Source organism: Phyllostomus hastatus, unplaced genomic scaffold (genome assembly GCF_019186645.2).
Source record: "Phyllostomus hastatus isolate PE091 unplaced genomic scaffold, TTU_PhHast_1.1 phas_contig_283, whole genome shotgun sequence".
NCBI classification, from domain to species: domain Eukaryota; kingdom Metazoa; phylum Chordata; class Mammalia; order Chiroptera; family Phyllostomidae; genus Phyllostomus; species Phyllostomus hastatus.
In genome coordinates, this window is record NW_025333833.1 from 15771654 (window position 1) to 15799620 (window position 27967).

The 27967-nt window shown below is 37.0% G+C and overlaps 1 protein-coding gene across 2 annotated transcripts in view; it reads right to left on the reverse strand.

Annotated features, from left to right (window-relative positions):
* RPS6KC1 (ribosomal protein S6 kinase C1) overlaps positions 1 to 27967 on the reverse strand; it is a 158377-nt gene that overhangs the window by 122332 nt on the left and 8078 nt on the right. For both annotated transcript variants that reach the window (XM_045838659.1, XM_045838658.1), the window contains exons 2-4: positions 20607 to 20642; positions 14367 to 14487; positions 6028 to 6143 (exon numbers count right to left, since the gene is read on the reverse strand). In XM_045838659.1, coding sequence (XP_045694615.1) covers positions 6028 to 6143; positions 14367 to 14487; positions 20607 to 20642 — 273 coding nt within the window. The remainder of the gene's footprint in view (positions 1 to 6027; positions 6144 to 14366; positions 14488 to 20606; positions 20643 to 27967) is intronic.

The following is a 27967-nucleotide window of genomic DNA, read 5'->3' on the forward strand; positions in this document are numbered from 1 at the left end:
ACCTATAATGATACAAAGCTAATCCCTACCAAACCAGCTTTAAAAATATAAAATAAAACAAAATACAATAAAAACTGAGTGTAAGTATCAACAGTCACAAACTACAAGTTGACCAGACTCCACGGATTTTGCAGACAGGTCACCGTATTTTTCGGACTATTAAGACGCACCCCCACTCCAAATTGGGAGGAATAATGGTTGTTAATACTGCTGTTGAGTTCTGTTTACATTTACATTGGTGAAATATTATGTTATTTATGTTATTAAATATTTAACCATATTTTTTGCTTCAAAATTTTTTTTCCTATTTTCCTCCTCTAAACCTACGTGTGTCTTATGGTCCAAAAATACAGTGATAAATGTATGGACAAAACAATGGCAACAACCCTCAGGGGAAATAAATCAGATATCAGAGTTGCTATAATAAATATTAACCAAAATTTTCATTTTCAAAAAAATATATATAAGACACACAAAGAAATAGGAAAGTGTGCACTCCACACAGAGAGGGGGAAATGCTCAGTGGAAACCCATTCTGAGAGGGCAAAATTGTTGGACTCAGAAGGCAAAGGCTTCAAGGCAGCTATTTACAAACAGGTTCAAATAACTGAAGGAAATCGTGATTAAAGAGTTTTAAAAAAGTGTAACTCTATGGCTCATGGAATAGCAAATATAAATAAATACTATTTAAAAAATAAAAATGAAGCATTATCACAGAGCCAAAAATGGAGACAACCCAACTGTCCATCAAATGATGAATGGATACATACAATGTGGTGCATTCACATCCACGTGATGGAACACTATCCAGCCACAAAAACAAAGTACTGATACATGCTACAACACAGACAAACATGGAAAACACTAAGCTCTGAGAAAGAAGCCAGACACAGAAGGCCACATATTGTAGGATTCCATTCATATGAAATGCCCAGAATAGGCAAATCCATCACTATGGACAGTAGGCCAGTGGTTGCTCGGGGTTGGGGCATGTGGGGAAGTGAGTGCTAATGGGTATAAGGTTTCTTTATGAGGTGATGAAAATGTTCTGAATCAGGTAGTGATAATAGTTGCATAACCTGTGTATATACTAAAAACCATTAAACTCTACACTTAAAATTGGTGAATTTTACGTTATATCAATTAATCTCAACTTAGGGGATAAAAAGAACCAGGTGGAAATTCTGGAATTGAAAGGTATTATAACAAAAATTTTAAATTCACTAGGAGTTCAACAACAGATTTGAGAAAGAATAACCAATGAACTTGAAGATCAACAAAAACTTCAAATCTGAAGATCATAGGGACAGAAGACTAAGTAATAATAAAAAGAACCAGAGAGAAATGTGGGATAATATCAAACGTACCAACTTAAATGTAACAGCAACATCCAGTGTGAGACAAAGGGGCTGAAAGTGAAATACTTGAAGAGATAAGGGCAGAAACCTTCTAAAACCTGACAACAAAAAACTTTAAATCTACAAATACAAGATAAATTAAACCTCATGTAGGATAAACAGAAAGAGATCAATACCTAGACTAACACTGTTGAGAGATAAGTCTGAATTATGAAAGAAGCAATAAAAAAAGACACGGAGGAACTACAGTACAATTAACAGCTGACTTCTCATAAAAATCAATGAAAGACAATAAGCAGTAGAATGACAAATTCAAAGAACTATAAAAAACACTGTCAATAATTTCATATATCCAGCAAAACTATCCTTTAAAAATGAAGGGTGCCCTGGCAGGGTAGCTCAGTTGGCTAAAGCATCACCCTGATACAGCAAGGTATGTGGGTTCGATCCCCAGTCAGGGCACATGCAAGAACTAACCAATGAATGCATTAATAAGTGAACAACATAGCAATGTTTCTCTCTCTCTCTTTCTCTCTCTCTTTATCTATCTACCTCTCTCTTTCGCTCTCCCTCCATTTGTCCCTCCCCCTTTCTTATCTAAAGTCAATAATTTTTTTAAATGAAGAGTTGAAACAAAAATGAAACAAAAACATTTCCAGAGACTGAGAGAATCTCTTGCTACCAAACCTGTCTAAAACATAAAAAAGGAAACAACAGGAAATTGAAGCTGAAAGAAAATGACAACTGTAGGTAATTCAAATCTACCTGAACAAAGAAAGAACACTAAGAAAGGTAATAATGAGGGAAGTATAAAAGACTATATAGGTCCAAGGAAGGTCCTGTCTCATTAGTTATTTCATAGCCTTTTAGGAATATGCTCTTGAAAAATGTGTTATCATTTTATGTACACATATTTTAGATTTATATACATTGTTTTATGTTACATATCTTTTATTCCCTAATTTTTTTAATAAACACTGTTTTTCAGGTAAAAAAAGACTATATAAATATATGTTCTTGTTTTTTCTTCTCCTAACTTCTTAAAAAAATCAGATCATAACATTGTATTGCTGTGTTTCCAATATTTTTAAAGCATATGGATGATAAGATGCAATGGACAGGGAGTAAATAAAGCTTTATGGAGCAAACTTTCTATATTTCACTGAAATTAAGTCAGTATTAATCTCAAGTAAATTGTCATAAATTAAAATGCATGTTTTACTCCCTAGAGCAACCAATAATAATTTAACTTAACAAACACAACTCATAAAAAAAGCATTTAAATGATACAACAATCATTATCTATTTAATACAAAAGGTGACACAAAAGAAAAACAAAAATATAGGAGACAACAAAGAGCAAAATGGCAGGCAAATTCAATCATATCAATAATTAAGTATGAAATGACTAAGTACTCCAATCAACAACAGCAATTTTCTGACTGGATTAAAAAAATAAGATGAAACTATAGAGTGCGTGTAAGAGATACACTCTGTTCAATAATGCAAACAGACTGAAAGAGAAAGAACGAAAAGAAGGTGCCACGCAAACAGGGACTGGAAGAGACCTAGAGTGGCCACACTGAAAGCACACAGAGGGAGGCTTTCATAAATACGACTAGAGGCCAAGAGAGACACTGCGTAAGACTAAGCAATTCAATTCATCAGGAAGACATATCCATCATAAACATACACATATGTGCCAACAGAACCCCAAAATAAAGGAAAAATTTACATAACTGCAAGAAGAAGTAAGAAATTCAAAAATAACAATAGAAGATTTCAATACCTCACTGTTAGTAATTGAGAGAATTAGAAAATTAGCAAGGATATTAAAGACAAACAGCAAATAGTTGATATCACTATCAACTAACTCGAAATAACTGGCATTTATATAAGTCCACCTGACAACAGAATATACATATATACCTTTCGAGCACACATGGAACATTCCCCAGGACAGATCATATGCTAAGAAATAAATCAGGTCTCAATAAATTTAAAAGGTTTGAAATTATACAACATATGACCACAACCACAAGAAAACAAAAATTAGAAATCAACAATACAATAAATGTTAGGAAATCCATGAACATTTGGAAAAATAAAGAACATATTTCTAAATAACCAATGGATCAACAACAAAATAAAACACAAAAGAAATCAGAAAATACACTGAACTGAATAAAATGAAAACAAAACACAGAAATTTATGGGACTTGAGACTCCATCAGTACTGAGGGATATTTATAGCTGTAAATGCTTACATTAGACAACAAAAACCATCTCAAATCAATAACTTAAGCTTCTACTTTAAGGAAGTAAAGAATTAGACAAAGAGCAGAGTAAATCAAAGCAAGCAAAAGGAAAGAATTAAAGTTTAGAGTATAAATCAATGAAATGAAACAGAAATATAGAGAAAAATCAATAAAACCAAGTTGGTCCTTTGAAAAGATCAACAAAAAAATCAAACTTTTAGCTACACTAAGAAAAAAATAGACAAGACACAAGTTACCAAAATCATGAATGAAAGACGGACATTACTACCATCCCTACAGAAATTAAAAGTTTTATAAGGAAATACTATGAACAATTTTATGCCAGTAACTTTGAATTTCAATCAACAGATGAAACTTTTTGGCTACATACTGATCATTTTTGCAGCTGAGTGATGAGTAATGGAGGCTCATTACACTATTCCTTCTACTCTTGCATATGTTTTTAAAAATTCAAAATCAAGTGGCTATATGGTTATTTGCATGTGATACTTATGAGTGTTTCTACAAAGAAAAAAACTATGTTATTATAGCACACCCTGTGGTGTAGCTACTCAAAAACCTCCCCTCCATACATTCCTCCACAATCAAAACTTAGAAAGCTGAAAGAGTCACCTGCTCAGACTTCTCTGAGCTTAAGGATTATCCTGTGACCCAGTTCTGGCCAAGGAAATATTAGGACTATCTCTAGGTAGAGAGTTCGTTTCACTTTTCTTAAACTGTCCCATCTTTTCTTCCTCTTCTTTTGTTTCCCATTTCACAAAGCCTAAAAATAAGTGTCTTCCAGCAGCAGTAACAATCAGGAATTCCCAGATCCAGAAGAAAGATCATAAATACATACTTTTATTTAAATTGTACAAAGTCTACGATCTGACTTCTATGTCCCTAGACCAGCAATTTTCAGCCAGTGTGCTGTAAGAGGCACACTGGTGTGCCGCAAGAATTTCTAAAACCAGCAATACCTGACTACTTAGCCAGGGGCACCGACCTCTTTTCCCTTACATAGTCATAAAAAAAAAAAATGACAACAGTCAACACAACAATAGCTGTCTGGTGTGAATGAATGAATCAAAATTATACCTATATTTTTTGTCAGATCAGCAAAAAACATTTTGGGGGGGCGTGCCACAGAATGTTAGTAGTTAGTTTATGTGTGTCATGAGATGAAAAAGGTTGAAAATCACTGCCCTAGACTGATTTTTTTTTATCCCTTGGCATGTGTTAATTTGTATGTCTTGCCTTTCACAATTTCTATAAAGCAATATTCTTCTTGCTTAATAATGTTGCCTTTTTCTATAAGCATAAACTCCACATTAGTTACACTGCACCTAAAAACAGCAAAGAGCTCAGTATTGTATCATTCTGACTTGGCCTTTGACCCCAAAGATCTGCATTAGGTTACAAGCAAAGCCAAATTCATCATCTTGGCCTAGTCTACAGAGTAACAGAAAATTAAGCAACGAAGTCAATCAACAGGAATCTCATTGTTACTGTAAACTTTTCTATTTCTATTTCTATTGTATACCTCCTGAGTCTGTAGTAATATCTTTGAAAAGATCAGCTTTCTTTAGTAACTGAAATAGGTCATGTTAGGTCTACTAGTATCAGGAAAATTAAGAACCCCACTATTCGTATACCTTGTTGGCTATATGTTCTAAGAAATTACTTTCAGACAAATGAGTAGAATTTTAGTTAAAGAAGGAAAAGAACAATTATGACACAATCTAGCTTTTTTCTAGAAGGCTAAATACAATAGGAAAATTGTGATCATTAAAAACAATGATATCAACTGACAACCTGTACAAAGTTCAGTTCAAAATAAATTTTAAAATTATTATTAAAAATTACAAAGAACTCAGAATGAAGGCATTACGTGTCAAGAAACTTAATACACAAACATTCAGTGATCTCTGGTAATATAATTTGTACTAACTTACCTCTCTACAATTGTGTTTAACTATTTTTGTTCTATCTTTGAATAAATTAATTAGTATAATGACATAAAGTGTAAATAGACTTATAGTGATTTCTATTCCCCCCAAAAAGTTTGCCACTAAAAGACATCTCAAAAAGTGAAGATAACTACTGGAGTTTCATGATTCTTAGAATTCTTTTTAATGTATTTCAATTTTGGTGAGAGTGAATCATATAATCTCTAAGCCCTCTGCATCCAATTTTTAAAATTTATGAATCAAAAATCTTCCATATTTCTGCACTAAAAAAAGATATGCCATAGACATTGTAATCAAACTAATACTTATTCTAGTGAATAATGAAATTCAAAAGTAAATGACATTTCCTACTTTTTAAAAAAACCTGAAGCTTTTTTTACTACACGGTAGAAAACACAGGCATTTAATAAAATACAAAGTATTTCAGAAAGACCTCCAAACCTTGAAAAAATCGGCAAGCTGCTTGCTGTTGTACAGCGCGGGAATGTTGGCGGAGAACTGCAGCAGGTCCTCGGCGCACTGCCTCCTCTCCTCGATGACAGTCTCGTCAAAGCGTCCTGGAACGAGGCGAGAATCAGCACAGACCAAGGCAGCTGAACACCTGCTCACGACGACTTGCGGTCACAGGGCGGAAGGCAGCGGTGGACCCCCCACAGCCTCTCCGCTGTGCGTGTCACGCAGCCTCCTGAGGTCAAACCTAGTCCCCCGCGCTGGAAGCGGCGGCACTCCCACCAGGAGAGGAAATAACGCTCCCGATCAAACAAGAGGCAGAGATTTCAACTCAAATAATCAGTGCCGTCATCATCTACGGCCTGTCAATACAAGAAACTTACCGTTTAAGAAGCTGGCGCTCTGCAACTGAAGTTGAAAAGAGAGTTATAAAGAACTCGAATGGCTTTCTATAGTAATTTAATACTGTAATTACTGATAATTTTCCCTTTCACACTTTTTTATTTATGAAGGAATTGAAGAGAGGAAATTATGAGAACATCTGTATATCAATGGGGTCAAAAACCTCAGTTTGAAGCAAAAAAGCTCTTTACACTAAACTCCGTGTGCGTGACGCTGTCAGCGCACGTGAGAGCGCTTGTGAGAAAAAAGGGAACACTCGGCCCCCCGGTGCACTGCTGCACAAGGTGACAGAAAGACGGCTTTCATAGAACGTTTTAATAATACCTATAATTTGAATGCTGGTTAGGCATTTTCAAATATGACCATTTTTACTATTCTCAAATCACAATCAGACTACCAGTTGGCATTTGCCACACGCCATATATCATACTGATGGCAATATAGGGTTTAAAAAATACAAATTTAACAGTACTGATGGCAATGTTTTTAAAAATGCAAATTTAAGAGTAGCATCATCACATACTTAAACATTTTCAGCAGCTTTGCAAAATGTTCACAGAACACTGAGGCACAAAGAGATCCCTAGTTACATTACCCAGGGCAAGGGTGGAAACTGAACCACTAAATACTTCAGCTCAACATGTCTCATGCTTATGGGGAAATGTCTACTTCGTGGTAACTGAAAGGAATGGTTTTAGAGTTAGACCTAGATCCAAATACTAGCTTACCATTCACTAGCTACAAAATCTTAGGAGATTTTTTCCTACTTCAGAAAATGAAGAAAATGAAGAATGTATTTAAGCCTCTCAGTTCCATGCCAGGCACAACACTTCAAAAATTAATCCTGTCTGGCGAAATTAGTCCTGGCTGGCGAAGCTCAGTGGATTGAGCGTGGGCTGCGAACCAAAGCATCGCAGGTTCGATTCCCAGTCAGGGCACATGCCTGGGTTGCAGACCATGGCCCCCAGCAACCACACACTGATGTTTCAATCTCTCTCTCTCTCTCTCTCTCCCCCCCCCTCCCTTCCCTCTCTAAAAATAAATAAATAAATAAATAAATAAATAATTATAGTGATGTTGGATCTTCAAGTACCAGCATCGTGTCCAGCACATAGAAGATGCTAATAAACATATGTTGACTGCATGAGCAAACAATGAAAACTTAAAAAAACTCTCCTAACAAAAATAACTGTTTTAAGTGGAAGAGTGTCTCCTAGAAAAGAGTCACTGTCACTAAGAAATCTTACCAGTGGGTCCACAAACAACTCCCAAGTCCTAATGCATGGGTGTCAGGGACAACAGTCCTACAAAATTCCATGTGTTATGTTAACAGGCACATTTTTGAGGAAAAGGTTTGTAACTTTTACCAGCATCCTCAAAGAGCCCAGGGCCCAGTAAAGGTTAGCAGGTAAGTGGCAGTCAATCTGAGGATTCCTAACATCCACTATATCATTTTATTTTCTATGAAATCAGTTGCCAGTTGCTATCTCAGTATCTGTTCTCACCTTCCTCCTTAGTAAAATAATCCCCAATTTCTAACTAGGTACATAACAGTCCAGGAAAAAAAACAGGCTATGATTTCCAGCTTGCCTTGCAGTTACATGTGGACATGGATTAAGTTCAGGCCAATAACATATGAACAAAAGTTATATTGCAGATTTCCAGAAATCTCTCTAAGAGACAGCCAATATATTCCTTCTTCCTCCTCCCTTTTCTTCTTTCTCCCTTTCCACTTCCAAGAAGGATTATGAAGTGGAAGGTAAAAAATGACAGAGCAACAAGGTAGGAGCTTAGATCCCCAATTACTCTGGAGCTGCCACGCCTGAGGCTACCATCAGATCTTATACCATGAAAATGAAACTGACGTCTATCTGGTTTCCAGTTTTGTCACAAGTAACCAAACCTGCTATAATGCATTATGCTATATGTGCTTTTATATTAGTTACCAGTTTATATGCAACAATGCAATTAAACTCAATTATCCCAAGGGAAAAAGCACATCTAAAATGACACTGTTCATTTACCTATCAATTAATTATATTATTTGGAAACCAAAACCCCAACCCACAGAGCAAATCCTCAGCCTGAAAACAATCTAAATTATTCAATCTTGGGGAAAATCCACTGACCAAAACAGTTAAAATGACAGCTAAATGTTCATCATCCCTCTTTCCTAAATAAGAAATTAAATATACATTGGTGCTTATAATTATTGTCCAGCATACTTATCATTTAAACAAAAGGTAAATTCCAGTGAACATCTAAAAATCTTAGAACGGAAACCCAGAAAATACACACGCTATATTATATTTCAATCCATAATATTATGTTTAAATGCGTAACTACTTACTGAAAAATTTTAAATGAAAAGCTTCCTAATATTTGAGGACACCCTTAAAAATCTCATTTACTAGAGAAACAAATACATAAAAATTTGGGAGCTTTAATCCAAGTGTGATCAATGACTCACCCCACCTCCCCGTCAAGCTAGACTAAAATGGCCAGGCAAAGAGGATATCAACTCCTACACAGAAAACATATGCAGGCGCATGTCTCTGTTGTCCTTCTATGGATCCGCGCATTTCCGCTCCAGTAAACCTGGACAGGTGGAGATGGATGGGAACATTCCTCAGAGTGGGGCACAACTGAAAATAAAGGCTCGGGCATTAAAAGGTTCAGTTACACTGTGCCCTATCATCAAAACAAATGTGATGGAAGAACGTGCCCCCTTCTTTGGTGGCAGACAACACTCTAGTAGCTGTTCTCTAGTAGTTAATCCCTCAGGGCAGCAACAATGAGAAATCATGAACAGGTGGCTTTAAATTTCCATTCACATGGTCAATGTTTATTTTCCTGTGAGCACACTGGAAAAATAATATAAAATTTATAATAGAATATGCAAAACAAATCTTTCCTGAGAAAGTTGTGTTATTATGTATTATATTATTTGTGTGTATATATTACTAATAAGCTACTCCACTACTCCCAATTACTTGATAATACTTCATTAAAAGCTGGGACAGGTAAATTAAAACATTCTAACAAAACTGGTAAATCATTAGAAATAAAGTCTCTGATTTATAAGCTGCCTTTGAGATCTTCTTTTTTTGTTGTTGTGGTTTTTATTACATATCACAACTCCTAGAAAAGAGAGCTTACAATTATTCTGAATGCCAATGACAAAGATCAAAAACTGGTTACACAGAACTAAAAGCTATCCTTAACCAGTAAGAAACTAGCCAGAAAAGCTTGATGCTGATTCTTAACTGCATCAAAAATTCATTCACAGAGGAAAAGGGAAAACAGAGAGGCCCAAGTTCTCCGGTGGGAACTACCTGCAGCCAACAGCACCAAGAACACACTCCCTGGTTAAACAGGTCGGATCTACTACTCCTTGCACCCAGGGACACTGTATGCTCTTGGGAACTCCGGGGCATTTTACTAAGAAGGTGTAGAGAGGACTCACAGGGTTTGGGCTTGTGTCGGGGCCTCTGGGAAAGGTTTAAAGGAGTGACGCTCTGCCCTGGTTTAGATGCTGTCAGGAAGGGAGTTGGGGGTAATTCCATGATTTTATGAATTCCACCTAATTCTACGATTTAATAAATCTTACTCTGAGGCAAGAAAAATGAAGACACACCAAGGCTGCGACTTAAAAAGAAGCTGTGTCAGTCATGGCAGGCAGGATGAAAACATGCGTGATCACTTCTGTGACTTGAGCAAAGGCCATGCATGCTTTTGTCTGGGTTCAGACATGATCACAGTGATCTTGTCTGTGCCTTTATCCAAGGACACTCCGTGGCCTTGTCTAGTGGTCGTGTGCTGTGAATGGTTTAGGCTCAACAAGAAGACAACACCGCCCAGTGCAAATGCCAGGTCAACTCTAGGTAATGCCGAGGTCCAGGCTGTGCCGGCCAGTTCTCTCGCAGCTGTCAGAAGCTGCTTTCTCTTTCTCACAGGAAGTCATAGTGTGAAGAGAGAGATGACTGACAACAACAAAAAAAACGATGTCATCATGAAACAACAATCAGACTGAGACTGTGAAACCTACAAAACAACTCTTACACTAATTTACAATGTCAATGACATGGAAAGAAACAAATGCACAAGGTATACTCTAACTTAAAGAAACAAACCTAGAGGCATGACCCTGGATACAAAAGAAATCTAAAAGGGACATTCTTAGGACAGCTAGGGAAATCTGAATGTGGACTGCATATTCAATAACATTATTGTATCGATGTTAAATTTCTTGAGTGTGATATGGTATTGTGGATACAGGCAAAATACAGGAAGTAGGGGTAAAATGCCACAACATCTGCAACTTACTCTAAAATGTTTCAGGAAAATAATAAGATACACACATGGACGCTACCGACAAACGTGGAAAATTGTTAACAATCAGTGAACTTGGGCAAAAGGTATGTGAGTGCTCATTATACTATTCTTTTGGTTTTTCCTGTAAATTTGAAAATTTTGCAAATTAAAACAACTGAAGGACAATGAGTTAGTTGCTATATTGGTAAGAAGGAGAAATGGAAGGGGAAACAACTCAGTCTAAAGGAAAGTCAGGAAACTTCCTAGAAGAGGAGTCATCTCAAAGTCTGAAAGGCTGACCAAACCCTCACGGCGGAGCGGTGCGACGGTCAAGAAAGAGATGCGAGAGAGAAAGTGGTCAGAGGAACAGTGGGCTGAGCAACAGAGGACACAGCTAACGACGGCTGATGTGTGCTGAGCACAGAACTAACACGCACCACAGACACGGTCCTCAGGAAGGGAGGTATTATCCCTATGCTACCAGTAACAAAAAATGTTTCAGGTGTCAATTTGTATCAGATCACGAGACTCGTAAATAGTGGGTAAAAGATTTGGGCCTAAACCTCTATGATTCCAAAAGGTGCACTCTTTTCACTGTAACACTGGAACAGTAACTGCATGTCTGTGGGTTCTGCAAATAATTGGGTTGGCCAAAAAGTCCATATGGCTTTTTCCACACAATAAAAGACACATTTTTCATTTTCACCAATAATTTTATTGATTTGGATATTTTGAGTATGTTGGCTATCTCCCGCATGGTAGAAGACTGAATGTCCTCAATGTCTTGATTTGATCGCTATCAACTTCAACTGGTCTACCTGACCGTGGAGCATTGTCCAGCGAGAAATCTCCAGCACAAAACTTCAAAACCCACTTTTAACTCATTCAATCAGTCACAGCACCTTCCCCGTACACTGCACAAATCTTTTATGTTTCAGTTACATTTTTCCCTTTCTTGAAATAAGAAAGCATAATATACTGAAAATGTTGCATATTTTTGTCCATCTTTGAAATTAAAATGGCTACGAAAAAATGCACCAATTTTGATTTTTTTAAATGCAAGCTGAAATACAATCTAACAAAATTGTTTAAAATAACATTAAGGCAACCAAGTACTACTAGAGCCACCTTACAGAAAAAAACAAATGAACTTTTTGGCCAACCCACTAAAATAGGACTGTTTTTTTGCTGCTGAGGATCACAAACTAAAAATGTGAGAGTAGCTAAAAAGACAGATGATTAACCAAGAATCCTCTCCACACAACCACAGCTGCTGCCTGCAGGGTTCACTGCAGTTATCAAGTATTACAAATGGACTGTACCATTTATCGAGAGTGATAAATTGCTTACTTACTAAGATTAATAAGAAACTTTCACTCTATAATATGTAAGAATGAGGAGAAAAGTTGAAGATAATCCATCAGCAACAGACAATAATAGCTAAGAACCAATCTGGAAGCCACTCCCTTCTATTCAGTGACAAGCTTATTGTTTTAAAAGCCAGGCTGTGCACCCGAGAGATGCAAATTAAAACCACAATGAGATATCACCTCACTCCTGTCAGAATGGCTGTCACATAAATCAACAAACAGCCAGCGCTGGCGAGGATGTGGAGAAAAGGGAACCCTAGTGCACTATTGGTGGGAATGCAGCCTGCTACGGCCACTGTGGGAAACAGTATGGAGTTTCCTCAGAAAATTAAAAATAGAACTGCCTTTTGACCCAATAATTTCACTTCTGGGAATATATCCTAAGGATCCCAAAACACCAATTCAAGAGAATATATGCACCCCTATGTTCATGGCAGCGCTATTCACAATAGCCAAGTGCTGGAAACAGCCCAAGTGCCCATCAGTAGATGAGTGGATAAAAAAGCTGTGGTACATTTACACAATGGAATACTACACAGCAGTAAAAAAGAATTCTTACCTTTTTCGACAGCATGGATGGGATTGGAGATTATTATACTAGGTGAAATAAGCCAGTCAGTAAAAGACAAATATCACATGACCTCACTCATAAGTGGAATGTAATGAAAAAAATAAACTAACCAGCAAAACAGAACCAGAGGCATGGAAACATGGAACAGACTGACAGCTGTAAGAGGGGAGGGGAAGGTGGTAACTGGCTGGAAGAAGGCGAAGGAACTAGTCAAACAACACACATGCGTGACCCACGGACATGAGCGATGGTGGGGACTGACTGTGGGAAAGGGGGGCAGGCTGGGTGGAGGGGGGCAAAGGGGGAAAAACTGGGGCAACTGTAATAGCATAAACAATAAAATATTTTAAAATAAGTAAATAGATAGATAGATACCAGGCTGCATATTTTCAACATTAAATTTAAAGATGGGTGTGCAAAGTTAAATTCTAAAGTCCAGTGTTTAAGGTAAAAAGCAAAAACAGCCCTCCTCCCACGGCCCAGAGGTTTTACACTTTACACAAACGTGTGCAGGTAACGTCTGCACACAAACATGTATGTCTACTTAAACACAGAAAGGGTCTTACTAAACTCACTGCTTTGCAACGTTTGTTTTCCATATCTTAAAAATACACTTGGACCCATTTCCATACCAATGTATATGAAATAACTGAAGAATTCTATGAATTGGCTAAATTACAGCACACCCATACAATCACATACTAAGAAAATTCAGTTTATTTTCAGTATTCGTCTACTGAAATGCTGCAAGGAATACCCATGTGTATGTATATACGTGTGTGTACAGATTTGTGCACGTGTGCTTCTGTGTTCTCAGAACATAAGCCACAGGCTGCTGAGGGTCCCCTAAGGACTTCCAAGAGACCAACAAGGTCAAAGCATTTCACGACAATAACACGGCCACTGCATTACCCACCACACCGACATCTGCACTGAGGATCATCTACAACCAGCGGCAGGGAAACTGCTGGCCTCCCAGCAGGAGCCACGGCAATGGCACCAAGCTGTACTCACTAGTAATCAGCATATTCCCACTGCCGCTCACTCGTGTTAACATTGTTTTACATGCCAGTTTCACTTAAGAATGTCCTTGATGAAGAAGAAAATTTATTAACTTTATTTATTAAATCTCAGCCCTGGAGACCATTTCTTTTTTAAAGTCTGTAGGGAAAAAAACAAACTATAACTATTCAGATGTGGATAGCTGTCTATCCAAGTTGGCCTATTCAGTCTTGCTATCCAAGTCTGAATAGTTATAATTTGGTGTTTAAAAAATTTCCTTTAGAAATCTGTGATATTGACAATTTTTGATATTATATAATAAATGGGTCAACATTTGTAAGACACAGATATTAAAAATAAAAAAAATTAAGATCTAGAAGACTAATTCAACATCATCTCTTCTTATGTTCTCACATGTTGTTTTACCTGATTGGTTGGCGCTGTTGTTGCTGTGTTGCTATTGGACAGAAGATAAATGCATTCTGAATTAGCAAAACTGCACCTAGAACATGAAAAACTACTTCACGTGCTTGTTGCTTGATGCATGACACAATTACTGTAGTATGTAAAGGGGCTTCTGACTTCCTGGGACACAACTTCAGGGTTTGGCATATACACATAGTTAGCTAATTGTCATGCTTTAAAATCAGAAATTAAATATAGTCACTTACCAAACACGATTCCTTTTGCAAATGGAGGAAACAATTCTGAATGTCGGAATAAGTTTTTGTGAATTTGCCATAGTTCTTTGTGTAGTTTCTTAAAGTCGCTGTATCTCTTCCATATGATTATCTGGGAGAAAAAAATTAAATGTGTATCTCATAGAGAAACTATTTAGGTTCAGATATCTAATCATAATCATTTCATTAAAGTGCTCAAAATGACCAAGCAAAAGCAAACAAGTATATGTTCTAACCAATGTGGTTAACTATGTAAGTAAGATTCATGAACATTTACTTTAAAAGTATAAAACAGCAACTTTTCCTATCTTGATTTTTAAATTTCATTGTGAACAAGCACTATTTCCTTCATACTGGAAAAATATTCAAAAATATCCAACAAAGAAGGTCTGTCCTACCTAAAATGTCATTTAACCTCTTCAAAAGTCAATTACTATTAGCCATGGAAATGAAATAAGTGTCAAAATATATATTCTGTCTCAAAAACATCATATTTACAAACACAAAATATTTCATTCAGACAATTTTATATACAAAGTGCCTATTCAGCATTTGCCTAAAAGGATAGACAAAGTGCATAACACAGAAGAAACAATAGCTATGTAGAAAGTAATTAACATGAGCTTTTTTATTTCATAAATCTCAATTCAAAGTAATAAAATTCTGGGAGAAGGTGAATCCTGATCAGAATACCATTAAAACTAGTACATTTCACAAACAACAAGCATCTGGATTATACAACATGTAAAATAGGGCTGCACATTTGACTTTGTTACAGTTTTGCTTTTTCAGTTAACATCTCGGCTAATATAGTCCATATTCCCCAGCAGTATGGGGGGTAACTCAAGTTTACAGTTCTGACTAAAAATAACCCTGCTTACCCGACTCCTCTGCCCCTCACTCCTATTTGCTGCACATCACATTACCCAGAAGATATACTAGCCAATTGTGCAACTGAATAAACCCACATTTTCATTTAGATTGCAACTGTATCATATGTAATAGTACCACTTTATATATGGTACATTGTAGTCAAATAAATGTTTACATAGACTTAAAAAAAAATCAGTTCCTTACACTAGCCATACTGAAGTATTATACTTAATAGCCAGAGAACATCTGTATCATTGAATACTCACAAAGCAGAATACAACAGCAGTTTAAATGGCCTCACATTTATTAATGAACCAACCTACTACTGAAGGAAAAAAATCAAGAGAAAAATCACTTTCCAATAATTTCCAATTAAAATACCAAACTGCTCAGACAGCAGTGGTCTAGGAAAAGGATTTAAATATTACCTGGATATCACTGACTCACCCCTCAGTCTCCACAATGAGGAAAACTGAGTTTTAAATTCTGTCACCTCATGTATTGGGGCCTTTGCTAAAAAACCTACCTACCTCACTTCTGACAAACTCAGGATTGGAGTGCAATGCTAATAAGCAAAGTTTTAAGACTCTTGTCAAAAATTCACTCTTTGAGTAAATTTTTGCATATATGAAATTCATTACCGAACTTGGTCAAACTATCAAAAATTCTACCATGATTAACAAGTTTCTTGTTTCTAACACAGGAATAACCCTAGGGCACTAGTCAGACGTAATATGAATTAACTTAAATAACCTGCTCTCCTGATGCTTCCCTTTATTCATTCACTCAACAACAAAAACAGTCACCCAAACAAGTACTTTCCCGGCCCCACTTTGTGCTGGGCACTGTGCTGGCCCAAAGGAGGAAGGACTGAGAAACGCGATCCCTGCCCTCGAGGAGTTCCCGTCCAGTTAGGACGAACAAGCCAACACAGTAAGCACATCACTCACAAGACAGCAGCTTTATAGAAAGGATTATCTTAGGTGAGCAACCTAAAGGGAAGCAGCGATTAGACCGACAAAAATGAGGAAAGAAGGGGTTGTGGATGAAGTTCTTCAAAGGAGAGCGATGCCAAATACAATGACTAGAATTTTGGTTTTGCAATGAGATAAAGAGTGATGCTCCTCCTTAAGATGAAAAGCCAAGGGAGAAGCTGTTTTGAGATAAGGGCAAAGTTCGATTTTAGATATATTTGATTTAGGTGCTCAGGAGGCACCTAATTGGAAATATCCCATAGGGTAGATGGGTTTGGGGTTCAAGAGCAAGAAGGAAGCCGGATGTATTGATTTGGAGCATCAGCAGAGCAGTGGCAACCACTCGGGAGAGGTATCTCGGCATCTGGGATGAGATGAGGAGTCCAACAACAGAATGATGGGGAGCCCTAACACTGAGGGACCAACCAGAAGTAAAGAGAAACCAAGTGCAAAGTATTTAAGAAACCTGACTGTGACATGAGAGAGGACACGTAGATGGAAGAAGAAATTTTATTTCAAAATGAAAGTGAATGAGACAAACGCTGAGGACAAAGAACCAACAATTCCAGCAAAAGACACAGCAAGAACTGAGAGCTAAACCAATACTTGAAAAGCAAAGTTCTCAGGTAGTAAAATGACATGGATTTCAATTTTCATATTTTGAGCTTCTCAGTTTTTAACTTTGATGCATGAACATAATTATGCCACACAAAAAAACATTCAAATTATGGTAGTACCACACTGCCAACGGCTTAAGGAGGAAATGGGTAATGGGCTTATAAAAACAACCTTACACAAGGTGATGGCATCCTTAAAGCCATGATAAACTAGACGTGAGAGCTATTCCAAAGACTGCATAGCTCATGGAAACAAATCTGCAGGTAAAATGTGTATTCTAGTTAGAATCACTGTGAAATAAAGGCAGAGTGATTTCAGGGGCAAAAGTTAACAATTTCATCACAATAAAGACAAAATAATGATCAAAATACCATGGCATATAAACCGACAGGTTGTCAGAGCAAGAATAAGAACCGTACCCCCAAGGTGAGAATCTGCATTTCTTCACCGAGTCCTAATTTATTCACTCACACACTCCTTATTCTCAACGCTGGAGCCTTAGAACTTAAGTACCTAAGAGCAAATAAAAACCCTCAAGAACTGTGGGAAACCAAACCATCACAAAATGTCCCCATTCACTGACGGCTTTTCTTCTTACTCCTTCCACTTTGGACAATTCTAAAAATCTTCGAAATGGGAAAGTGAACAGAAGCACACTTCCATTACTTCAACAAGTATTAATGTTTACGATTGGACTACATACAGTCCCAAAAGATACATGCAAAAACTATTTTCTCTAACAATCTAATATTCTTTTATTGTAAAAAATACCATGTAACAGCTATTGCTCTACTGAACCAATTCTGCAGAAATTTCTTATTCATTAAAGTTATGAGTAAAATTCCTCAATTAAATATTAATTTAATGACAATGATATATAGACTACAAGTTTAATAAAAGCTTAATCTTTATTAAAAACATCCCCTTAAATATTTTTACATAAAAAATTTTAAGATAACTTCATTTATTGATACCAAAACCTTTAGATCTCTTGTATTTTACAAAACCATTCAATCCAATTAACTTTGTCCCTTTTACTCTCCTGTAGTAGTTAGAACTTGCTGGATCACCTACCATACTATTTGCTTATGGATTTCCTTCCCTTTGACACATTTCTGACACCAGTAAAACTCACTAGCTATAGAGAAACGGAGCTGCATACGGGTTACTTCTTTTCAAGGGCGGGGGAAGGGAGGGCACATTCCCTCTCTCTCTCTACTCACTAGAGTCTCCATGCGCTGGAGGATCGTCTGAAGGAGAGGCCACAGGGACTGCTGTTGTCCCCCCTCCCATGCACCCAGGCTGCTCTGATAACTAAAATTCAGAGGAAATGTTTAACAGATAAGTGGGGGAGGGGGAATCTATCCTGAACAATTTTAAATTATTTACCCCATGTTAGTATCTAAGCATTCTTAGGAAGAAAACAGTACACATGCCAAGGTATGTACGCATGCACGTATGTATGTGTATATGTATAAACAAACAGCCAACTTTCTCTGGTTTTATAAGGATAGAATATTATTAGCCCTATCTTTGGTTGAATGAACTACACATCCACTAATCCTCAACGGCCCTGTAAAGCCTACATTCTAGAGCAGTAACTAAATGAGTAAGCTAATGAAGACAGAAAGTACAAGGAAAGGAAATGGAAACACACCCTGAAGGTGAACTCCCCTCCTAGATGAGAACTCCAATGTTTAAATGAAACATGGTAAACCAAAAGTATCATTATGCCCTGGCTGACATGGCTCAGTCAGCTGAAGCGTCATCCTGTAAACCAAAAGATCGCGGGTTCCATTCCTGTTCAGGGGACTTGCCTGGGTTGTGGGTTCAGTCTCACCGATCAATGTTTCTCTCTCCCACTGAGTTTCTCTCCCTCTCTCTCTCTGCCCCCCACTTCCCCTCTCTCTAAAATCAATGAGCATGTCCTCAGGTGAGGATAAAAATAAAGTATGTTATAATTTCCAGATTATTCTATATTTTAAGAAGCCAGCTACACAGAAAACATGTTCTCATTTTTGTATAGCATTTCTAACAAAGGACCATGCAATCATCTCACTAAAGGACACTTACAAGTTTTCTGATGAATGGTTCACCAACAGTTGTTATTATAAAAGAGTTTTCCCAAAAAAAGGATTAAGGAAATGGCAGAGAGTGTGTTCATGATAGGCTGGCTCAGGATTCTCCCTGGAAAAGGGGAACATCAAGCTGCAAACTACAGCACAGCAACCAGACACAACCCATCCAAAAGAAACACAACCCATTTTCAATTTCAACAGAGTTGTACATTTTCAAAAAGCAGAAAACCTTGGTATTGATTATTAATTTAACATTCGAAAGAACTCTACATCCTAAATCACAGTTCACACTAATCGCACGACACTTAAGTAGAGAGCATTTCAATCCATGGTGCCAGTCACTTTCACTGCCACTTTCAAAGGACAGAGAGATTCATGTACACTCTTTTCTTCCACAGTAACAGTATCACAATATTCTCTTCATGGCTATTAGGGGCAGCAGGTGTAAGGTATCTCAAAACCCTATGGAAAATACTAAGAAATCTTTTTTAAAATGTGTCTTTTACAGAACTATTTTTAACCGTAGGGGGAAAAACAAACATATTAGATATAGTAAGAAATGGTAATGTATAAAAGTCCATATACACGCCTAACCTGATGTTCCATACTCAAACAAACCACTACCAAACCATCAACTTAAATGTATGAGTATGAATCAAGCCATATTTTTTTCAGTAAGAAGTAGTGGAGCTTGTGGCAAAATAAAAAGCACACACCCCACCTAAAGACATTAAAATTAAATTAAAAAAAAAAACACTGCTGCAGACTCAAGACTGCCAACTTACAGTGTCTGTTTCTTTAGTAGGAAAAAAAATGCCCAATATACAGTATGTCCTAATCTTAGTAAAAAGGAGGCTGGGGTGATCACTTCATAAGGTATATAAATGGCTCATCAATATGTTGTGCATCTGAAACTAATATAGTACTGCATGTCCATTGTAATTGGAAAATAAATTAATTTTAGAGAAGAAAATGAGTGAGTACTAATATGCAAGTAAATCAAAAAGTGTTCAAAGAAATAAGCTCCTCAGATAGGATTCCTAACAGTATGTAAGCACAAAGTAATTACAGAGAACCACAGTTATAAGCAAAAATATAACAAAAATGGTATCATTTTAGAGCGAGGGAAAGAATCTGCAAAAGATCTTACCAAGTACAAAATTTAAAAAGAAACGTATACACCCAAAGCAGTTCTCCAAGATATCAACATGTTAACTCAATAAAAAAAGGAAGTAGACAGAAACCCATAATTCTATAGTTATAATCTTTAAAATTAATACTAGTTACCAAATACTTTTCACTTTTTTATTAAACAGGCATCATGCTTTTGAAATAGGTAAACAGGGGCTCTTAACTAATCTTGAAATCTTATGAATGCTACCTACCAGAAAAATTATCATATTATTAAACAGCATTGTAATTCCTGAAAATCTTATTTATATAATTTAACACCTACTAAAATCTAACACATATTTAGTAGGTCTGAATAATTCCTCCAATTCGTATTTCTATAATTTAAATCCTACTAAAACTTAAAATGTACTCAAAAGGTCTGAAAAAGGGCGCTTCTGCTACTGTTTTGTGAGCTGAAGACAATCACCACACAAATACACATATATAAAAACTGACAAAAATGTCAATTTCTTCAATAAAAAATAAAATAAAATTTTATATGAATAGCATGTTACCTCCTGGACATCCTCTGGATTTCTTCGTGAAACAACCTGAAACAAAACACATACAGAAATATCTAGTCATTATCAAAATTTAAGATTTCACATTTGTGTAATTACTTTCAATAATATTTTTATTAAAAATGCAAATTTGCATAAAGGAAAAGAAAATACCATATTATATCACTTACATGGAACTCAACTATATAACTTCACTATCTAAAACATATACTAAAAAGTTAAGCAAAAAGGCAGCTGAAATAAAGTCCACGTGCTAAAGTGCACATATGACATTCACAAGAGGATGCCTCAGGCCTTCACCTTCACTTGACCTTATTCTACCGAATTTGTCTGACCCCTTTCCCAGCCTCCATAAAATCAGGAGCATAAAAATCAGCTACATCTGGACCAAGTATACAGGGGATTGAGTGCTCTGTATTATTTTTTTCTTTGTTGATATTATTGTTCCCTCAGCTCTTTTATTTACTTTTATTTAATCTCTATTGTATTTTTCCCATTATCGTTTAGCCCCCTTATGCTCCCCTTCCCCAGCAATCACCACACTGCTGTCCATGAGTCCTTTTTCCTTTTTGCTCAATCCCTCCACCCCCTAACTCCCCCACCCCAGGTCTGATTCCTGTGTCACCACACTAGAAAAGCAACCACTCGCCAGATACCTTACCAAGTTCAACCATTTGGCACCCCACTGTAAGGGGTTACTCAGTAGTCCCACCTGTGTAATTTCATTTAAACAAGTTAAGGCTGTGACCTCTGAAATGGAAACCGAAAACCCACAAGGACTAGGATAACGTGAATTGAGCCCAAATGTCCATTAGTAACAACTCTTCCAACTATGTAAATGTCTTCGGCAGAACTGCAAAACTGATGAAAAATAAGAATAGCAATCAGAAATCTGAGGAAAGAATAAGATCATACTAAAAATGAACAACACTGAAACCTCAGATTATCTCAACAAGTAATATCAACTCTAACACAAAATTACTTAAATTCACCCTAATAGAGATTGCTAATATTTAGTAATTTTGTTGAATTTCAATGTTTTGTCATAAAATTCAGGCAACAAATTCCACAAAAATTGGAATTCAAAGCAGTGACATCTTTCATTGAAACTTCATAAATTTCCATTGCAAGCATTAACTACCAATGGCTCAGTAAGTATAGTATCTATTATACATATACATAACTTGAGAAGTCTCAAGATGTATATACATAGAGAGAGAGAGAATTCTAATGTCAAGTCATCTTGAAAACAATTACCTAAAAACTGTGCTTCACAAGCCATGCCACATGGAATACCAGTATTCTTTAAAATCGGTGATCTCAAAGAGTTAATGATGAACTCAGGTAAACAAAGTTTACCTTTGTTTTAAAAAGAAACACATAATATACATTATTATGCCTAGCAAATCTCCAAAAGGAAGGTCTATAGTATTTCCCAAGGTCATCTATCCATTCAACTTATTTTCATCATGTTGTTTATTTACTATTTTATATATTTAGTGCAACACCTACTAAAATTCGGAGCACAGCTGAGAAATCCTACCGCAATGTTTGTAGTCCATCTGCCTCTGTTAACACCAAAAGCAAATCCTACATCTAGGGACACAAGTAAGGTACCTGTCTCTTACTGTGCTGAGACAGTAAATCCTTTCCTGCACTCACTGTCACAACAGTGCTGCCTGGGAGGCTGGGACGGCCAAGGCCCAAGAGCACACGGGAACACACTGACCATAACGGTCAGCAACAGCGGGACTGGAGCCCACAATTCTGACTCCAAACAGAGCGCTCTTTCCAGGGCGTAATGAAACCAGCCCTCCTAGATTAAAATTCCAAGTATGTGAGAATCATTCCTAACATCTGTCAGGTAAATCAATTTTGTCTTTACAAAGAAGTGTACATCAACCAAAATATAGAAGTTGAAGAAGCACTTTTGCAAACAGAAAGAATTAGGAAGAAAGAAATTTGAACACTATCCTGGCACTAGCCATGAACTGCCTTTTTACCCGAAGTTCAGTAATCAACCAAAACAACAACAACAACAAAACACAATGTTTACAGGAGCCCTCTTGCCTACCCTGAAAACAAAAAACAAAGACCAGACATCGTAGCATGGGGCCTAGCTCAAGCCCAGAATAGTCAACAGACCCCATGTTATTAGGTCCTCTGAATCCTTTGCAGTGTGCTAACTCATATTACCTACTTAACAAATACTACTAAGTTTCCTTCAGAGTCCAGTCAAAAACTCTCTTCTACCTAATTACCATTATGATAATTTGAAATCACCCTCTCAACTCGGATATATTCTAAAGAACTTTCTTCATAAGATCAAGAAATAGCTACTGGAAAACAAAACTATAAAAGTATTCAAATCTAAGTATTATATTTCCTGCCAAAAAAATTACAAAATAAGTCCATTTAGAAATGAGTAGTTAAATATACATTTTAAGAAGGTACTTTTATGAGCAATTTATTATTTCAAGTCTCTGACGACTATTGCATTTAGTGTTAAGCTGCTACTTTAAGGTAATAAAAGAGCTAAAGATAAAGTGTGTTACAAAAGTAACATACCTTTTAACAAATTAGGTGTCAAGACACAAATAAACAAACATGAAAAAAGAAAAGAGGGGCATGCCCATTCTTCATTTCTCAAAGACACGACTCTTCACATGTAGGGCAGGTATAATAGGATATGCAAAAATGTGAGGCTGCACTGTAGCGAACATTTCCCATTGCGATGATTAGGCAAACTCAGTGACACATTTATCGATACAATACATGCAAATCTGACTTTCAGACCTTTGACTTTCATGAAATCCATATACTTTCACATAAATATAGCAACACCTTTAAACTGCATTTCATACACACACAAAAAGAATTCTGGCCAGAAGTATTGGTATCTCAAAGCGCTCAGCTCACAGGCAAACATCCCATTACCAAACTCAACCTCCCTCCCACCCCGTCACCTGCATCTCAGCTCCCCTCTCTCTCTTCTCCCTACAGAGCTGCAGGTGTCACTGGCTGGCAAGAATATTTGGGCTGGTTATCACCCGCCAGCCAGGTAGTCTGATCCCAAGAGACAGCACCTGCACAAACCCTAATTAGACATTCTATACTTTCAGTTCTCTGGAGAGGAAGAACTCCCACATCAGGTAAGTCAATGGGACAAATTGTAGACACTTTCTAACAAGTTTTTATGAAAATAATACACGGAAGTATGAAATTGCAGCTTTCTACATTATTAAAATCCCAAAATCTCATGACAGAACAAAGAAACTAACAGCAAGTTACCTCTAGATACATAATAAATGTTTGCTGAGTTGTTTTCTCACTTCAAATTTTACCAATTAGTAAAGCACCACCCTACGGTAAACTGTTTTCCAACCAAAGTTCAAGGAAATTGAAATCCTTAAGGTTAAAAAAAGTTTGTAGTTTAACATAAAAACTTAATATCTGGGCATATAGGTTGTCAGTAAACAAGATGTAAACAAAAACTTTTTAAACTCACTAAAATTTTTGGTATATGAGATAATGTTCTACTAAACAATATTAAGGGTCAAAAACAAAAAAGGGCAGATAAAAAGAATTTGGAAAAAATTAAATGTGAGAGCTATTATTTTTCAAAAATTTTAAGCATAAATACATTTTAAAACAAACTAACCTCCCTCCCTACCCCCATAATTACTCTATTTGCTAAAATACCTCCAGATTACACCAAAACCAAGTATTTCTTCAATAAATCTTTTTGGAGCTACTGTTTAAACAAATGAACACTAATATTCTCACAGCTTTAATACTGGGCATTTGTAATAATGTAAGAGGTTAAGGGTTTAAAATTTAGTGAGTTCTTTTATCCCTCTAAGTGACTTGAGAGAACTCAAGATGGCAGAATAAGTGGGAGCTACACTAACCTCCTCCCAAGACCAACCTCAAACTACAGCTGCACTGCAGAGAAATCATCCTGTACACCCAACTGAACACCAGCTGGAGAGAACCCTTATAACCAAGCACAGACCAAAGAAACCACTTCACCAGCACAAGTCTGATAGGGAGTGCAGAGGAGGTACAAGAGGGCTGGCTGGGCTCCCACGGGTGGCAGCTGAAGTCCCGGAGGGATATTTCAGCAGCCAGGGTTCCCAGACAGACACGTGTCGGGCCTAAATCTGAGGCTGAGCTCCCCAGCCTACAGCATCAGGGCCAGAAAGGAACCCAAATAACACAAAAGTGTGAAAAACAGCAGGGTTTCTGTCTACCAGGGAAAGAAGGCTGGAAATGCAGACAGCCTCCTAAAGAGTGAATGCACAAAATTTCATTTGCAGTCACTTACCCCGGGCTCGGCAGAAGGAGGGCAGAGTGGACTTGAGATCCTTGAGGAAAGTCTGGGGGAGGTGGCTCTGAAGAGAGAACCGAAGGAACAGATGCCAGGTTCCCTGTGCTGAGTCATTCCCCTCGCTGCAGAAGCCACCTTTCTCAGGCAGAGAGAGCACTCCTCTCTGAAAGGCATTAGGCTGAGGCGAGCAACAGCCACACCCCCAAGAATTACTTTGCCCAACCCTGTAGACCTTAAACTGGGCTGCTGATAAAAGCTTGATTAGTTTAAAACTGATTGGTTTTGATGGCTGAAAATATGAAGAAGCAGCCAAAATAGGAGGACAGAGAAATAGACCCCAAATGAAAGAACAAGAGAATTCTCCAGAAGAACTAGATGAAATGAAGGTAAGCAATTTATCAGATACAGAGTTTACAGTAATGATTATATGGATACTCAAGGAAAAAATGCATGAAAAAAGACATAGAAACCATAAAAAAAAGACCAGTCAGAAATGAAGAATGCAGTATCTAAAATAAATAATACACTGTAAGGAATAAACGATAGGTTAGATGAAGCAAAGGATTGAATCAGTGATTCAGAAGACAAGGGAGAAAAAAACACCCAGGCAGAGTGGAAAAAGAAAAAAGAATTTTTTAAAAATGAGGAGAGCTTAAGAAACATTCTGGACAACACGAAGCAAAACAACATCTGCATCATGACATCCGAATCATGGGAACACCAGAAGGAGAAGTGAGCGGGCAAGGGATCGAGAACCTGTTTGAAGAAATAATGACAGAAAACTCCCCTAATCTAATGAAGGAAAAAGACACACAATTCCAGGAAGCTCGGAGAGTCCCAAACAAGACAGACCCAAAGAGGCCTACACCAAGACTCACTGCAACTAAACTGACATGGACAGAATCCTAAAAGCCGCAAGAGGAAAGCAGATAGTTACCTATAAGGGAATACCAATTAGACTCTCATCTGATTACTCAACAGAATCATTTCAGGGAGTGGCATGAAATATTCAAGGTGATGAAAAGCAAGGACCTACAAACAAGGCTACTTTACCCAGCAAGGCTATCATTTAAAATCAAAGGAGAAATAAGGAGCTTCCCAGACAAGAAAAAGCTAAAGGAATTTGTTAACAACAAACTAGCACTTCAACAAATGTTAACAGGATTGCTTTAAGAAGAAAAAGAAAAAGAAAAAAAAAGAGGAAAACAGTCTAACAATAAAATGGCACTACATAAGTACCTATCAATAATCGTCTTAAATGTAAATGGCTTACATGCTCCAACCAAATGACATAGAGTAGCTGAATGGATAAGAAAACAGGACCCATATATATGCTGCCTCCAAGAGACCCATCTCAGGTCAAAAGATACATATAGACTAAAAGTAAAGGGATGGAAAAAGATATTTCGTGCAAATGGAAAAGAAAAAACAGCTGGGGTAGCAGTACTTATATCTGACAAAATAAACTTTAAACCAAGGCTATATTAACAGACAAAGAAGGACTCTACCTAATGATAAAGGGAACGATCCAACAAGAGGATATAACTCTAGTAAACATCTGTGCACCCAACATAGGAGCACCTACATAAGTGAAGCAAATCTTGATGGACATAAAGGGAGACATCGACAGAAATACAGTCATGGTCGGGGATTTTAACACTCCAATGATTTCAATGGATTGATTTTTTTAAAGATTTTATTTATTTTAATTTTAGACAGAGGAGAAAAGAGGGAGAAAGAGAGGGAGAGAAACATCAGTGTGTAGTTGCCACTCACACGCCCCTGTACTGGGGACCTGGCCTACAACCCAGGCATGTGCCCTGACTAGGAAGTGAACCGGTGACCCTTTGGTTTGCAGGTTGGCGCTCAATCCACTGAGCCACACCACCCAGGGCCAATGTTGATTTTTCTTCAAGACAGAAAATCAACAAAGAGACAGCAGCCTTAAATAATGGCTTTGATCAAATGGATTTGATTGATATCTTCAGTGTGTTTCACCCCAAAGCAGCAGAATACACATATATTTCAAGTGCACATGGAGCATTTTCTAGGAAAGACCACATGTTAGGACACAAAACAAATCCCAATAAATTTAAGAAGATTGAAAATAATCACGCTCTTCTCTGGCCACAATGCTATGAAACTAGAACTCAAACAAAAGAACACAGAAAAACACAAAAAGACATGGAAGCGTAATAACATGTTATTAAACAATGAATACGTCAACAACAAGATCGAAGAAGAAATCAAAAGGTACCTTGAAATAAATGAAAACGAGAACACAACAATCCAAAATCTGTGGGGCACAGGCAAAGTAATGCTAAGAGAGAAATTCATAGCATTACAGGCCTATCTTGAAAGACAAGAAAATCTCAAATAAACAATCTAACTTCACACTTAAAGGAACTTAAAAAAGAACAAAGTCCAAAGTCCAGAGCAGAGGGAAGGAAATAATAAGGATCAGAGCAGAAATAAACAACACAGAGTCTTAAAAAAGGTACAAAAGATCAATGAATCCAAGAGCTAGTTTTTTTTAAGATAAACAAGATTGACAAACCTTCAACCAGACTCATCAAGGAAAAAAAGAGAGAGGACCCAAATAACTAAAATCAGATACAAAAGAGGAAAACTAACAAACGAGACCAGAGAAATACAAAGGATTGTAAGAAAATATTATGAACAACTATATGCCAACAAACCGGAAAACCTAGACAAAATGGATAAATTCCTAGAAACGTACAATTTTCCAAAACTAAGTCAGAAAGAATCAGAGAATCTGAATAGACAGCTTACGCTTAGTGAAATTGAAGCAGTAATCAAAAAACTACCAACAAAGAAAAAGCCCTGAACTAGCTGGCCTCACTGGTGAATTTTACCAAGCATTCCAAGAACTAACACCTCTCCTTTTCAAACTATTTCAAAAAATTCAAGAGGGGGGAAGGCTCCCCAGTTCATTTCACATGGCCAGCATTATCTTATCTCCAAAACCAGATAAAGACGCTACAAACAGAAAATTAAGGGCCAA